The sequence below is a fragment of the Atta colombica genome, unplaced genomic scaffold (assembly GCF_001594045.1).
Source record: "Atta colombica isolate Treedump-2 unplaced genomic scaffold, Acol1.0 scaffold102, whole genome shotgun sequence".
Lineage (NCBI taxonomy): Eukaryota > Metazoa > Arthropoda > Insecta > Hymenoptera > Formicidae > Atta > Atta colombica.
The window spans coordinates 1,909,251-1,925,570 of NW_017259187.1; the positions used below are offsets into that span (position 1 = coordinate 1,909,251).

General features: G+C 37.9%; 1 protein-coding gene across 1 annotated transcript in view; it reads left to right on the plus strand.

Moving 5' to 3' along the window:
- The first annotated feature begins 1,079 nt into the window (after positions 1–1,079).
- Positions 1,080–16,320, plus strand: part of LOC108687153 (2-hydroxyacylsphingosine 1-beta-galactosyltransferase-like) — a 31,909-nt gene continuing 16,668 nt past the window's right edge. Inside the window, exons 1-6 of the mRNA XM_018192778.1 lie at positions 1,080–1,342; positions 2,316–2,582; positions 4,514–4,712; positions 4,867–5,046; positions 6,413–6,730; positions 7,421–7,649. Coding sequence (XP_018048267.1) covers positions 1,097–1,342; positions 2,316–2,582; positions 4,514–4,712; positions 4,867–5,046; positions 6,413–6,730; positions 7,421–7,649 — 1,439 coding nt within the window. The 5' untranslated portion in view covers positions 1,080–1,096. The remainder of the gene's footprint in view (positions 1,343–2,315; positions 2,583–4,513; positions 4,713–4,866; positions 5,047–6,412; positions 6,731–7,420; positions 7,650–16,320) is intronic.

Below are 16,320 nucleotides of genomic sequence, written 5' to 3' on the forward strand. Positions count from 1 at the left end.
AGTAGATGCTAAGAAGACGTAAGTAGAAGTTTGAAGATTAAACTCCATAAAGCCTTTGTATTACAAACTCTCTTTAGCTTCATCATTAAAAACTTTCAATATTTCAATATTAGAAAGATATTGAAGATTGCGTTCTGTTATACAGATTTGCATACAACAAACAATTTTATTTACATAGAGGAGTATCGAGAAAGAGAGAGAAAGCTTTGTTAGATGATCGGTAATTTTCTATTTTCTCAGCTGAAAAAGAGATCAGAGAAGATTATCTACGGTCAATCTTTCACTCGAGGATCAAAAGAAATCGTCTGTTGACAGAATCTCATCTCTCTTACAGAAGATTATTATGAACAATTTTAGCGGGAAATTGGATGAATAAAATCACGAAATGTGTATAAAAACAAAAAATCAGCTTCGAAGCCATTTATTTGCTGAAAGCGAATGAGAATTGGAAGAAATGAAGGACGTAATTTATCATAGAAAAAAATCTCGTTTTTTTCGGCATTAATAACAAGTTACAATCTTACTTGAATGAAGTTTAATCTTCGTTACTCGTTCTCGAAAGAGCACGAACTTTAGTTATTCCGATTTATATTCAAGCAAATCGATTTGTGGAAAGATGCGGAGGATGTGAGGAACCTCAGTCGTAAGAACGCGGCTAAGCATCGATCAGACGAGATACGCTCGCACGGGGTGATCGACAACAGGATTGCACCGACAACGATCCATCGATTCTCCACCGCGAATTGGAGCGTAAGAGATCCGTATTCCCGCCGGTATCATTCCGTTTACCCGACCGGAAACGCTCCGAGAAGAATACGAATTCACCTCGGTTCCTGCAGGCTGTTTCTCGCTTCGCCGATGCACGAAAGAAGTTCGTGACGAAAGCAGGGCGCGTTCGAACGTGACGGAGATCGTTCGTGATAAAAAAGAAAAGGAAAAAAGAAGAAAAAGAGAAAAAAATTATGTCAGATAGCGAGACAATTGTCTGTTGAAGGACCGATCTTGATATTCTGCCGCGGCGCGTAAAAAGAAGAGAATCGTCACGCGAGAATCCATTTGCCATCGTTGATCGGGTCGACAAGCTGATATCCTGAGGATGACGCGTGTCGCATATCGACTCGGTCTCTATCAGCTCCTCCTGGGGTTCAGCTTGCTGATCGAGCCCCTGCTGGGCTACAATGTCCTGATGGCCACTATGGGTGGTACCAAGTCTCATACGGTGCCCTTCGTCGCCCTTGGTACGAGTCTGAGGTCACGGGGGCATAACGTCACGCTGCTGAGCGCTTTCCCAGGTCCCGCAGCGAATAATGGTCTTCACGAACTGGTGCCGTCGATCCTCGAGGTGATTTACGATCTACTACGCATGTCGTCTCTCCCCATGCTTTGACGGATTCCGAATTCCCCCGCGGGGTTTTTGCCGCGTTTTACGCGCGCCATTTCTTTCTTCCAATTTGGCTCTTGACTCATATTTAATTTTATTACACACCGAGTAATTTACTAGAGTCGTCGGCTTGTATCGCCTGAGTTTTTTTTTCTTTTTGCTCGTAAAGTTCTCTTTTGAAATGTCTGCTTTACTTCTGTTTTTATTTCTCTATTCCATTTCTACTCGATTTTAATTTTTCAAAGTAATTTATATTTTTTAAAAGAAGCAAACATACGATATCGTTTTTTTTTTTCATGTTAAATTATCTTTACCTTGGGTACATACGATTGGGTCACTTTTTGTCTTGCACATTATTTTTCTTCGGAAAATTATATAGGAGTATCATGTAATTAATTAACATTTATATACAATTTTTTTAATGCACAACCTTACAAACACGATTGGGAAAGTTATTTTCCAAAGTTACTTATAAGTTACTTTTTTATTATAAAAATGGAATACAATAAATTCGCGTATTTTGTTTTTTATATTATATTTTATCATTTGCTCTAATTTATTATTACTTTTTGTATTCAATTTCTATAATGAATATAAGGTAACTTAAAACTTATAAGTAACTTTTCCAGCCCTACTTATAAATATTTTTTAAAGATGTTAAGAATGACTTAACAATTTTTATATATTTGTCAAAGTGATGAAAGTTAACTCGGGACACGAATGATCCATCATGTGTAATGAAGGACCGGAAAATTATCATAATAATACTTAAAAATGAGAAGGTTCAGCTCCGAGGACAAACAAGTTTTACGACGTAATATTGTAACACGGAAGTTGAAAGTTTCCGGGCTAATGATAATCCAACGACCACGCAAGCTAACGGATTTATGTATTGTATCGCGCGCACATATTCACCGCTCGTGTCTCACGACAGGCTTATGTCGAGAATTTCACGGCTGAGTGGGACCTAGTGGGAGCCAGGTTCCGGAATGAGCTTCCGGTATCACCGTGGGACGCTATGAGATACGCCTGGGAGTCATGCGAGGCTTTACTCCAGGACGCGTCGTCGATAGCCAGTATGAGAAAACCGAATGGCGATCCGCACACTCGATGGGACGTCGCGGTACTTGACGGCGCTTACCCCGAATGCATGTTGGGAATCCTCCATGGCGAGAATGTGCCGACGATAATGTTGAATACGGTAATATTCTTTTCGCCAAGAAGCGCTTGGGACTCTTTGCAATATTTCGATTTTCGTTACACCTCGTTTTCTTGCCACGATAACAGCCTATTTGGACTTTTACTCGAAACCGATAAATGATATTGTATTAAATTGATCCATATAAAAATCATGGCGGTAGAGAATTATTGTATATAATAGAGAATTGTCGCGCACATTTTTATTGAGATATTTTTTATTAAAATATTTTTTAGCTAATATTTGTAATACTATAAATTTTTCAAGCTGTTAATTTGCTGCAGGATTATAGAAAAGTTTCTAAACTGTGCACATCAAATTGCACAACGTTGATAGCACGTTATTTTCATTAGCCCTCTCTTTATTTTTTATTATTGATAATATCGAGTGCTTTAAAATTAAATTATTTTAAAGTTCTTGAGTTTCTAGAAATCTATTATCTTGTAGTCAATAGGCTAATATTTCATTTGTCGTACGACAAATTTTTCAAGCATGTTAATTGGCTGCACGTTTATATTATAAAAAAGTTCTTGACTGTACACACAAAATTGCGCAACGTTGATAGCGCGTCACTCTCATAAGTCCTCTCTTTACTTTTCATTATTGACAATTTTGAAAGTACCTTTTAAATTAAATTATTTTAAAAAAGTTCTTGAGTTTTTCCAGAAACTTTTCATTATTCTCAATTTTATGTAGTCAATAGGCTAACATTTCATTTGTCATTGTTATACAACGAATTCTTCAAGCATGTTAATTGGCAGAATAGATATAAGTTCTCGAGTTTCTTAAAATTCTTTATCTTGCAGCTAATTAATACGCTTGAAAAATTTGTCGTACAACAAATGAAATATTAACCATAGAATAGAATTCTCAATCATAATATGGAAAGAACGGTTTTGCTGAAATATAAAAATTTAACTAGACACAGGTCTAAAAATAATTTTGTTTGAATCATCAAAATAAATGTAGGACACTTAAACTGTTTACTAAATGCAAATTGTTAAAACTTTTTGCAACATTGTCATAAATGTTTCACCTAATTATTTTGATGATTTGACAAAATTATTTTCAGACTTGTTTTTAAAGTATTTACAAAGCTAAATTTGTAAATATCTCAACAAAGTCGTTCTTTCCGTGTGTACATTATACAATATACATATCATATTATATATGACATAAAAGCGTTGCAACATGCAGCGATAGACTTTATTTTACCGTTGCGGATTTCATAATATAATGCATTTTTTAAATATAAATAAAAAATTGACTTTTGAATAATTAGTTCCCGGTTAGTAGTTAAATATTTATACATGGTTGCATTATTTCTTATGTGTGAAAGAAGTTGAATATAAATCTTTAAATATAAAATTCTAATTAATACATATTCTTAATATTAAAGGACCGATTCTCAAGAGAATGGATAATATAATAGAATTGTCCTATTCTCTTAATCTTTTCTTCGTCTTCAGAAATATCGTAAGAAAAAACGCAATTGAATCCATGGTTATTCCAGCGGAATGTGAAAAACATTTTTATAAGTACTGTATTCCGATATTTCCGCGTGTAAATGAAAAGTAAATAGTGAATATCACATTGTTCACTCGTGTGTAACGAATATGACAAAGTGTGAAATAATCTCAAAACATCGTAAAACAGTTTACACGCTTCTCTCAGTATGTTAAAACAATTTTAATGCGCTAAGGAAATTGTTAGCCAGTTTAGTTAGTATCAATTTCTTCTTTATTTCTTTCTTTGTGATGACGTCATCATGCGACAAAATGATAAAACGAGTTTGCATAACGGTGAAATAACGATAAGAAATTTTTTTCTTCCTTTTCTAGAACCTGATACCTTTGCTTCATTAAAGCCATTTGCTTTCACTGTGCAACGTTGCTGTTAACGAATAATGAGAACGACTTGATGTTATCTTGCAGGTGGCACTGTACAGCGGGTCCATTATGCGACAGGGCAATCCATCACCTTGGTCAGTGACACCATATTTCGGTAAAGCGATCACGCAGGACATGACTTTCTTCCAGAGAGTCCTGAACGCAGCGGCTCTGCTCACTCTAAAAATTATGCACTGGTTCACGCTCTCGATTTATCTTCAGCCAACGCTCCAGAGATACCTCGGTAAGCACTAAATTCAATTTCGGCCATTGTGCCCCCGCTGATTCATCGAATCATATATCGATACAGCCAATTGTATGCTAATATCGTATATCTTTATTTATAATTAGATACTCATATAGTCCCAATGACCGTGTCGTATTTCGTTTTTTGACAGGCAATCATATACCCAACGATCTGCACAGCCTAACGGCGGAGGTCCCCCTGACTTTGCAGAACAGTCATTATAGCGTGGGCGATTCTGTGCCCTATTTGTCGAACGTCGTAAACGTGGCGTGCCTTCACTGCAGACCGGCGATGCAATTAAGCTCCGACTTAGAATCCTTTCTACGACGCGGTAACTTCCTAATTTCGCATTTCAGCTTCACGAATTGCATTGTTCTCAATAGTTGCTAAACGTCTCGAAATACCTTTTCACATCTCGTAACTGAACCGTTCATGTGATCAAAATGATGTTTTATTTTATCGTCTATAGCCTGATCTATAATGTGCTTTATGTTTTCTCTTTGTTGTCTTTTGTTATTTGTTACAGCTTGTCTTTTATCCGGTTTTTCATTTCCTGTCGTTTGAGAGATAAAAGTTAACGAACTTCGAAAGAAATAAAAAACACGTGGCAAGAAATACAACCGTCGATAAAACGATTACACGGAGGGAAAAAGCAAGAAACAGAAAATAAAGAGTACACATTACAGATCAGACTTAATTGTAGCTAACATTTCTTTAGCTGAAATAAATTGTTCCAATTCATCGAATCTTGTTATATACATCAATGATCAGTTCGATCATTCACACTATACTAAATTAATGCATATTGAAGACTGTTTTATATAAAATATCTAAATGCAGTGAGATTTACTATTGTGATCAAATTTGACAATTGAAATAATACATTTATTTATATTAAGTAATGTGATAATATTATTATTATTAGATAATCGTTTAAATTGTGTCTATGCTTTTACATTATTAGATAATCGTTTAAATTGTGTCTATGCTTTTACATTATTAGATAATCGTTTAAATTGTGTCTATGCTTTTACATTATTAGATAATCGTTTAAATTGTGTCTATGCTTTTACATTATTAGATAATCGTTTAAATTATGTCTATGCTTTTACATTAGCTTTATTAATTTCATGTATAATAGCTTATAGCTAATCTAGTGTAATGCAATTAAACGAATTTATTATAAAAAAATGGTTGTGGCTTTAACACCATGCGGTATTTATCTTATCGTATTTATAATATATCAATACCAATTTATAGCAACTCCATGATATCGATTCAAACTCTATAACGTTAAATCCACATTCATATTTTTAGTGTACCTAACAAGATTCAATAAATTGAAAAAATTTATTGTAGCTATAAGGAAAAGAAATGTAAGAATTATACATGTTAAAAACACCACATGGTGCTAAAAATTCCCATATTTTTTGAGAGTGTAAATATATGTTTTTGTAATAAATTTTATCAGATATAACGGCTCTTCTTAATGTAAAAGTATCAGATATAAAATTCTATCAACTGAAGCATAACGATGACTCTTCTACTGTTTCGTATAAGAACCATATCAAAAGGATTGGCATCGTAATTTTTGCAACGTATTGTTTTCTATTTTCTGAGGACTCGCTATTCAATTGGAGTAAACGTGCAATAAAAGTCTCCCGGAATGTGCCGCAATGTTGAACAAACTTTTACAGGTTTTGTGTTTGTCTCGATGGGATCGTCGGTGCGAGCTTCTGGGATGCCGGAGGCATTACGGCAGATCTTTTTCGCGGTATTCTCCACGCTACCGTACAATGTCGTATGGAAGTGGGACGGTAGCAAGATCAAGGATCTACCGGCGAATGTGAGGACAGCTGCCTGGTGGCCGCAACAGGAGCTGCTCGGTCATTCCAAGCTACGTGCCTTCGTTTCTCACGGCGGACTGCTATCTTTGCACGAAGCGGCTTACCACGGTGCACCGACTCTGGTCTTACCAGTCTTCTGCGATCATGATGGAAATGCGGCACAAGCTGGTAAATCCATTCGCTTTATATCTGAGGCACGTATCGGCGGCCTTCTGCTCTGCTGAGCCCGATATAATAATCGAGAATAATCGTCGAGGCTTTTGACAAATTTCGTTCTTCCAAACGAATGACAGAAAATGAGAGAAAATGTATATTTCTACCAATGTAGGTAGATTAATTTTTATTTCAGTAGCTTTAACTTTTTATTAATCTCGATTTTCTTCTAATTTTAACAATTAGAAAAAGGAATATATATAAGGAGTAAATGAAATTGAGATTGAAATTAATGTATATTGCGGTAGAAATGGACCGAATCAAGTAGAATCAATTGATCGTCGGTTAAAATAATGAGGGTTCTTTTACCAATTCCAATTAACGCTAATCAATAATTAACTCAATCATTAACGATTGCCAACGTGAGAACTGAACAGTTTGTCAAAAAAGGCAGAGAGAGGAGAAGTTTTGATTGATTAAATTGCTATTAGCATTTCTGTGAGAGTTGACTATCGATTAACTTAAAGGTTGGTGAAAGAAGCCTTGAATGTGCAGCGAAGAAAATGGTTTGAGCGTCTCTGGAAAGTGAAAACTATATAAGTTTAGATGAATTTTACGCGAAGTAAAGAGAATTTATTATACGATTAATTCAAGATTGCAAGATTTAATGCAAGATTGTTGTATTTTTGTGTGCTTATTTAACAGAAAAATTGGGTTACGCTTTGGTAATGGATCTGGCTGGTATATCCATTAGTGCGCTTCGCAAAGATATAATTAAAGTCGCCGCACTTCACAATAATTCGTACAGAGAGGCGGCTAAAAAGAGAAGTGCGTTATTACGTGATCTTCCGATCGGTCCTGGAGAATTAGCCACGTGGTGGGTCGAACACGTTGCCAAATATGACGGAGCTGTTCATTTGAAAAGTTCAATTCGGTAATATCATTTTTTAAAATAATTATTATTAAACATACCGATTTCTTACAATAAATATGCATATGAATATTACGAATACTCATTTGAGTATAGCAATGTTCGGATAATTTTGCTAAGATTTTGAAAGATTCGTTGACAATTCTTGATTTAAATTGTAAAGCACTTACCCTCCAAAGCCAAGAATTTAAGAATAATAATTTTATAATTGTTATTAGATCCAATAATTGTTATTAGATCTGAAAAATTATGATTGAAGATAGAATATTATTATAAATATTTTAGTACGTAAAAATGTTAATTTTTATTTAAAGTTTTTTAAACTTTTGATCTGGAATGTAAATAATTAATATGGAGTATTTTTTATAAACTATTACGTAGTATTCTTGTGAATTATAGAGTCTACAGAAATTTTATCTTGTTTCTTTTATAACGAATATTTAACGAGAGAACAAAATTTATTGCAATTTAAATTACGTTATTAAATATATTGCCGATCAAAGTGAGGAAATGAAGTATAAAGTTAAATATAATATTTCAGGTACATGAGCGTGTTCCATTATTACAGCGTGGATGTCGTACTGTTTTATATATTGAGTTTAATTCTGATAATTTATGGACTCAAAAAATTATTCTGGCGAGCGGTAATCGGTCAGGATGTCTTCAAAAAGAAAATAGATTGACGGATAATTCTGTGAAATTCTCTGCTAAATTAATTTTATTTATTGTAGCAAATAGGATGTGTCTCTTAATGATATCTCTTAATGATATGGTAAGTATTGGAACTAAATAGAGATTAAATAAATCGAAGAATATATTCTCGATTTTTAAAGATCTCTAATAAATTTTTGTAAGTTGTAATTATAAATCACTTGTAATTATAGTTTAGCTATTACGCTATCGATTTGTAATTATACAATTCATGATAAATTTGTTTTACTTGTATACCATTTGTAACGTGTTTACATAACAAATTAAAGGACTTATACGTGAAATAAGAGATACTTTTATAAGAGATATAAGAGATACTTTTATATGAAATAAGAGATACTTTTATGTAGAATATACTATAATATACTATAATATTTTCATTGAATGAGAGAGAGAGAGAGAGAGAGAGAGAGAGAAAGAGAGAGGAGAGAGAGAAATTCATTAACTGCTGATACAATAGGAATCTACTTTTCAAAAGATGTTAAACCTATTATTCTACAATTGCGAACGTAATTGTAAGTAGTTGTAATTGTAAGAATTGATTAATCACATTCGAATATTTTCCTTATATTTGACTGTGACGTTAAATGAATTTGAATGTGAGGTAAATGATTCTTACAACTTTCAATCACTTACGCTTACGCAATTATATTACGTATGGGCTTTACAGCAAAAGGATTTTGCAACCATTCTTTCTATGTTATTCATATACTCTATTTTATAAAAATTAACAAATTAAGTCTCATAATTTATCTTAATTAAAATTTCAACTTGACGCGACAATTAACATCGATATCGTTATGAAAAAGTTTATTATCCCAAATCAATTTCAATAAAGTAAATCAACAATTATTAAATGATAAATTCTGTAATCAACAAAAGTTAAATAAACTTATATTTATATAAAATAATTAGTTAGTTATATATAAAATAATTAGTGAAGCGCTGAATAAAATAGATTTATACAATAGAAGGACAGCAACATGTTCGAACGCTGTCGTACTTTTTTAAATAGAATTCTTAGATATTTCAAATTTAACGAGAAAATTGGCGAGAATGTTCCTGATGAAAATCAATACGCATAATAATTAGCTAATAGAATCTTGATGGAAGGAAATACACACAAAGGAAGATGTCAAAGGTCAATGGACGTGTCTACATATATAAGGAGCTTTTCGAAGGATTAATAATGTTGATGTCCAAACATAGAGAATAGCAGGGCTTTATGCATACATGTTCATGTGACAAGCCGCAATTTGTGCAAACATGCAGAAACTAACGATTGGCCTGGAGCGAGTTTGCTTTCGATGAAGGAGGAAGTGCTGTAGAAAAAAAAGCCGGTTGCGAGCTTGGGAAAAGGATGCCAGACGGTCGAGGGCGGAAGTGATCGGAAAGAAGGCAGGGCAGATGTTCATCGAGCTCAACGACACCAATTTATTTACGTCTGCTTAAATATATTTTATCTAAAAATACGAAAGATATCCAGGTTATCGCGGAGGTCGCGGCGTGACCAGGTATGCCAATCGGCTTTATCGATTTTACGCGACATAGTGGCGCAATGAAAATAATCGTTATCTGACATCGTTGGCGCGATAAAATGAAATAAATAGATAGCGAAGATTCAAGAACTGTCGCTCTCGACAAAAAGGAAGTAGTACTAATCAGAAAATAATGATCACTCGGAATTTAATTGGTATTGCCTCTCGACTACAATTTGCACTTTAAATAATTTTATTTTAATCGTTATTATTTATGTTCTCCTGATACATTCAAGATAATGAAACTGAAACTGATATGAAAATTTCCATAAGCGAACATCTTGCTAAACTTTGCAGTTAAATTCATGGCGTTAATTTGCGAAATTTCTTATAATTTTCGTGTATGCTGATTCCCCCGTTCTTCCAGAATTCCATTACTATTCATGATATGTAAGAACGTCAGGTGTAAAATTACGCATAATTGCTGAATATAATTTGGAACAAAGTTCTGACAGGCAAATTTTTAATAACGGTTTTATATTTGACTTATAAAATTTCAGACTAATTTCTGGTCGTTATTATTTGATTCACTTGATCTTTTTACATCATGTTATTCTCATAAAGAAGATTTTTATGCATCATTTCTACCAATGTAAATTTAATCTTGTTATCTTCTTTAATTGCTCGTTATCTTCTTTTAATTTTTAAAACTAAAAAGAAAGGATAAAAAATAAATCAAGAGATTAAAGTTAATCTCTGTATCTAATAGAAATGAACATTAAAAATCTCCTTTTCAGAATAAACAATGTATTTTCAAATGTATCAGAATGATGTAAACGATTTGTCATTTTGCCATTAAGCTTTAGTATTACATAAAGTTAGAAGGCTGAAATTTTTTAGCAGATTGACAATTTGCTCTTTGAATAAAAAAAGAAAAAAAAAAAAAGAAGTATTGACGTCCCATGGCGAATTCGCTTCGATTACGTCGAGAACTCATTCTCGACTTTATTTGACGGGCACAACGAATCTTTAGCATCAATCCAGCGTAATAACGCAATGAAATACTTGATCGTCCTCTCAATTTCACCTCGTTGAGGATCGAGGCATCCGTCGAATCGACGATTGTTAAGAAAAACGCCGGAGGTGATTCGCTGTGGCGACCGCGCGGCGACGCTCGCATCGACGCTCCTCCCCGCGACTCCATGGGACGTCCTTCAGTGTGCCGTTGCGTTCGCGGCTACGTTCTGGCCGCGTCGGTCTCGTCCGGTGGCTACAATCGCGACTCGATCAGTAGCAGCTGACTCGCTGGTCGGAGTATACGTTGTCGCGCTGCCTACTCGAAGCGAGCTGCGCACGCGCGCGTCTGCACGTCCGCCCGCCCGCGTTCGTTCGACGGCGAAAGAGTTTACTCCCGTACAAACGAAAGTCGTCCGAGGACCAAGATAGTGTGCGCGTCGTCGTCGTGCCTGCCAGCCTGTCCATACTGTGTCAGTGTTCTGTGCGTGAACTGTGCGTGTCTTCTCTCTCTCTCTCTCTTTCTCTCTCTCTCTCTCTCTCTCTCTCTCTCTCTCTCTCTCTTTCTCTCTCTCTCTCTCTGTGCCGTGCGCGATATCGGTGTCGCATACGTTCCGCGCGTATATCTATACGTTCTCGGAAGAAGCGGAGAAGAGTGAGATATGTCGTTCGCAGTCTCTGTCACCGCCATCGCCACCGCGAGCTACTGCGTGACAAACGGCGCGCATATGAATCGTGCGCACGCCACAGACACGCACGACGAGGTGAGCGATCCCCACGTTGAGCGTATAAAGAGCGCTTTTATCCACGCCGCGCGAATAGGATGATAATCCGCGCCTCGTGCGGAAACAAAAGCGAGCGAACGAGGTGAAACTTCAGCGCTCTGAATGTAGCGCTGAATTAACTGTAATCAAATACGACTTATACGACGGATGGAAAGAAGACTGTGGAGAAAAGCAGCGGGAACGAATTTATATACATATGTTCATACACGGCGCACACGTGCAAATCTATATACTGTGTACAAATACATTTATATGTCGAGTATTAATGTTTATATTAAGCGCGTGGATGGGAGGGATAAACAGGAAGAGCAGCGGAGGGGTGGAAGAAGAAACGCGGGGACGCCGCGGTCGAGACTCGTGTGAACGCACGTGGGCTTTTAGGAGAGAGCGACGGGATCATGTGCGACCTCCGGTCCATCCACGGAAGTGGCGGGGTAGCGAAACCGGCACACTTTATGCGCACCTATAACGTACGAGCGGGCGATCGATCGCGCGGTCGACGCGCCGTAGCCGTATTTCGAGGTGGAACGACGGAGAAAGGAGCAGCAGAGTTCGAGTCGACTCTTATATGCAAGGGATTTACGCACGCCACGTCGCGTCGCGTCTCGTCTCTTCTCTTCGCGATCTTCTTACTCTTCTCTCAGTTCTCCCCCTCCCCCGCTGTCGTTCAAGTTATCGTCTCGTTCGTTGTTCCGCACTATCTATTGTGCGTGTCGCGTGCGCGGCCATCGCTTGCCGTCGACCGCTCGACGCGTCCGTTGCGTTTTTCTACCCTCTTCTGCCTTCTCGGTTGCCGCGTGACGTAATCCATTCAAGCGCTTACTACGCAATACAAGACACTTTCTCACTCGCTCTCTTCCTGCCTGCCGCGGTGGCTGCCGTCGCCATCGCCGCTGCCGTTGCCGCCGCCGCCGCCACCGCCACCGCCGCTACCGTCCGCTCCGCTCGTTTCGCTCGCGCTCTGTCGCGCCCGCTCAATGCCTGCGGCCGACTCTACCTCCCCACCAACCCCTCGATGCCTCCTCGACGCGACGCGGAGCGGCGCGGCGCGGCGCGCCCTCCTTCTTCCTCTGTTTTGATCGCTCGCCGCCGGCGCAGAGTCGACAGAGTGCTCGCGCGATTGGGTGAGAAAACCGATCGACGGATGAAGCGCGAGAGAGTGACGCGAGTCCGTTTCACGTGGGACGCTTCGCGTCTCCGCGCGACGCGGACGCCGGGTTCTGAACAGGAATATCGTTCTTCTTCTTCTTCTTCTCTCCTGAATTACTCGACGCACGAACGACGCGTCGTCGTCTAATCCATTTAGTGTTCTTTCCTGCTGACGGTGGTGAACTTTGCATATCACGAGTCGAGTGAAAATCCGACGCCTACGCTCTAACTAAATACGCCGTTGGGAATGTAAAGGTTGGTGTCATCGTTAACTGCACTTTCGTTCACTCGTTCGGTCATTTGTCTCTTTGTCCGTTTGACTGACTGCGACTGACTGAATGAATGAATGAATGAGCGACAGACTTCGACTTTGTTTACCTTCGATTTCACTCGTCGCGAAACGTCCGTGCTGATGCCGCTGATGGTATCGAAAATTGAGAATTATGTCAATGTCAACGTAAGCCGGGAATCGAATCATCGTATTTATCGAATTTCGAAGACGCGCACCGAGAGTGAGAATATAAGGAACCGCAGCGTCTAGCGTGTGAGATCCGCCCTCTTCGACCTCCCACCCTCGTCCCTCCCTTTGTCTCCGGGCAGAGCACGCTTTCTTCCCCTGTAACGGTCACATTCCTAAACCACCATTCGAAGACGAGAGTGTTGTCTGGCAAAGACGAATTCGACCGAAAGGTGCGCGTGTCTCTCTGCCCTGCTGTGTGAGAGGGACGCTTTTATCAAATGTGCGACGCAGTCGGTTTTGGGATGCCGTGCCGAGTACGCCGTGCGCGTCCTTCTCCATCCATCTCCCTTCGACTTCGACGCGGAAAACGTGCAAGTGCTCGCGACGTTGTTTACAAACATGACTTTTGCGCGATAAAAATCCAGTCTGGAGGAAGCCGTAGTTACAACGCAAGTTGGTCGTAATATTGAGAGATCAAACTTTTCTCACAATACGAACGGAGATTCTTTCGAGCGACGCGACGCAACGCGTCGATTCGTCGCCCACCTTCTGTATATGTGTGCTGTTGGTGAAGAGAAGCAGGTAGTGCGATCAGTGACCAAGAAAAATGTCTAGTCGGATTAACTGGAATTTTTGTTGAAAATGGACGACTTGGGATTTTCTGGTCGGGTTAAATCTACCTAACCGAAATTTTGATTGATATAATCGGAATCTTTTGATTCGTCCATTTTCAATCAGGCATTTTTGTCAATGCAGCAGTCGACAAGTGTATTCTCAACAAGTGAATTTCGTGGAATATAGAAAAACGTAAGGGTCTATCGGATAAACTTGCCCAACTGTGTAATTATAATCATAAAGAAAATTATCCAGTCGTATTTCTGTCACAAAGACGAACATAAATTCAATTGGATAATTTTCAATATGGTTGAGTTTGCCTGGATAATCCACGTAATCAACATTTTTGATTGGTTACTGCTTAGTGCTTACGTCATTGCCTTAAATTCTCGTATGTGAGTGGCCAATTTTCTAATTTCCTTGTCATTATTTTATCTTACTACTTACAGATCCTTTTATAGCTGAATTAGTATACACTTTTGGAACTTACAGTGAAATATGTATAATATAATTGATATGCGACGTAAAGTGAGAAAAAGATTTTAGTGCGGGAATAAAAAAAACAGTCTTGCTACATTTAGGCGTGTCCAATTTGAGCTCCGGAGCCGAAACCCAAAAAAAATCAATGAGTAAGCTTTCGGAAACTGTAAAGTATTGATACAGATCTGAGCAACGCTTATCAACACTTTTTACATGTCCATGAAATCTTACTTTAAATTAATTGGAATTCTTGTATTGATATTCAAACAGAAAGGTGCAAGTCAGGCACTTACAGTTAAACCTATCAAACATTCTCTTAAACATTCTACTTAAAAAGGTAGCCAGAGATTCATTTACGATAACCAGAATTTCAGATTTATGTACGATCAAAATTTGTTTCGTCTGTAATTGTCGTTTGTTGGAAGAATCGTAACATTTTTCTCAATGTAGATTTATGTACGTGCCACCGGGTTTAAATTTTCAAAGATGAGATCCATTCGGATGACGTGTACGTCTAGCGACTGTTGCGCAGCGTCGCCTATTTTTCCCACCGCAAGCGGTCGTGTAGGCGTGACGCCTTGCTGTTCTTTCCGAAAGTGCGTGTAATGAAGTACTACCAAGGTACTCTATGTGACGCCTTTGTAAAGCTTCGTGTTGGCACCGCTCAGACTCATTACCGTGTATACGCAGCAGTATCGTATACGCCAAGTCTTTATTCCATCCATAAAATATTGTAGCAAGTAGTGCAGCAATTAAACGATTCTATTGTTATACACGTGCGGGGCATGCAACGCGTCTTTTACCAAAACGGGAAATGCGGATTCTCGGTCTGCAGGTAGCAAATACGAGGTATCGACGGAGAGGATCGAGCGAGAGTGAGTTTCCCCCGTGCATTCTGTGGAGGAATCAATTGACGAGAAGGCATTTGGTGTACAGATGCTATTGCGCGGCATCGCGTAAGATCGGCGTACCTCTACCCCACACAATATCGCGGTGATTCTAACGACGTATTTTGGTGACGAAACCCACCATTTGATACCGCAATAGAGGAAATTGACCTAATGCGGAAATTGTTTCTCTCTGTTCCTTTTATTTCTCAAGGGAAATGGATTAACCAACGCGCACGCGGAAAATTTTCACGAGCAAATTTAACTACTTCGAGCTCGGATTTGCATGTGGAGATAATATCCGCCGCGTTGATTTTAATGACGCACTTTAACGATGAAACCGCATCACTGTAGCGAAGAAGCGTATAAATCCGGGAATTCTCTTTCTCTTTCTTTTGCAAACAAATAAATTGACAAAATAAATACACCGACAAAATAAATAAACTGATGCAATAAATAGATTAACAAAATAAATAAATTGACGAAATAAATAAATTGACAAAATAAATAAACTTTTATAAATCAATCGATTGTCAAAATTTTGATGAACAAATTCGGCTGCTTTGTGCTTAGATGGATCAATACTATCAATATTCTTTGCGTTGATTTTAATAATGCATTTATTTCAGCAATGAAATTCCATATCCACACCCATACGGCGAAGATACGCGAATTGGGAGATTCATCCTATTTTTTTTTTTTTTTTTTTTTTTTACAAAAGAATGCGTTAAATGAAGAAAATTTTGATGGACAGAATTCAACTGCTTTATGTTCATATTCCGTATGTGGAATAGTAATGTTTGTCGTGTTGGATTTAACGACGCATGTCGACGATGAATCCACGTCCGCATTGCGGAGAAACGTAAACCCGGAAAGTTTCATTCTTTTTTTTTTTGTTTTCTCTTTAAAGAATAAATTAACAAAATTCTGACAGACAAGTTCAACTGCTTTATGCTTACAATCAGACTTGCATGCAGTAATATCCGTTGCGCTGGCTTTAACTTGCTTTTTGACAGTAAATTCACGTCTGCAAACGCAAATGCGGAAATTCATTCTGTGTTTCTTTTGTTTTTTTTTTTTTTTTTTTTTTTCAAA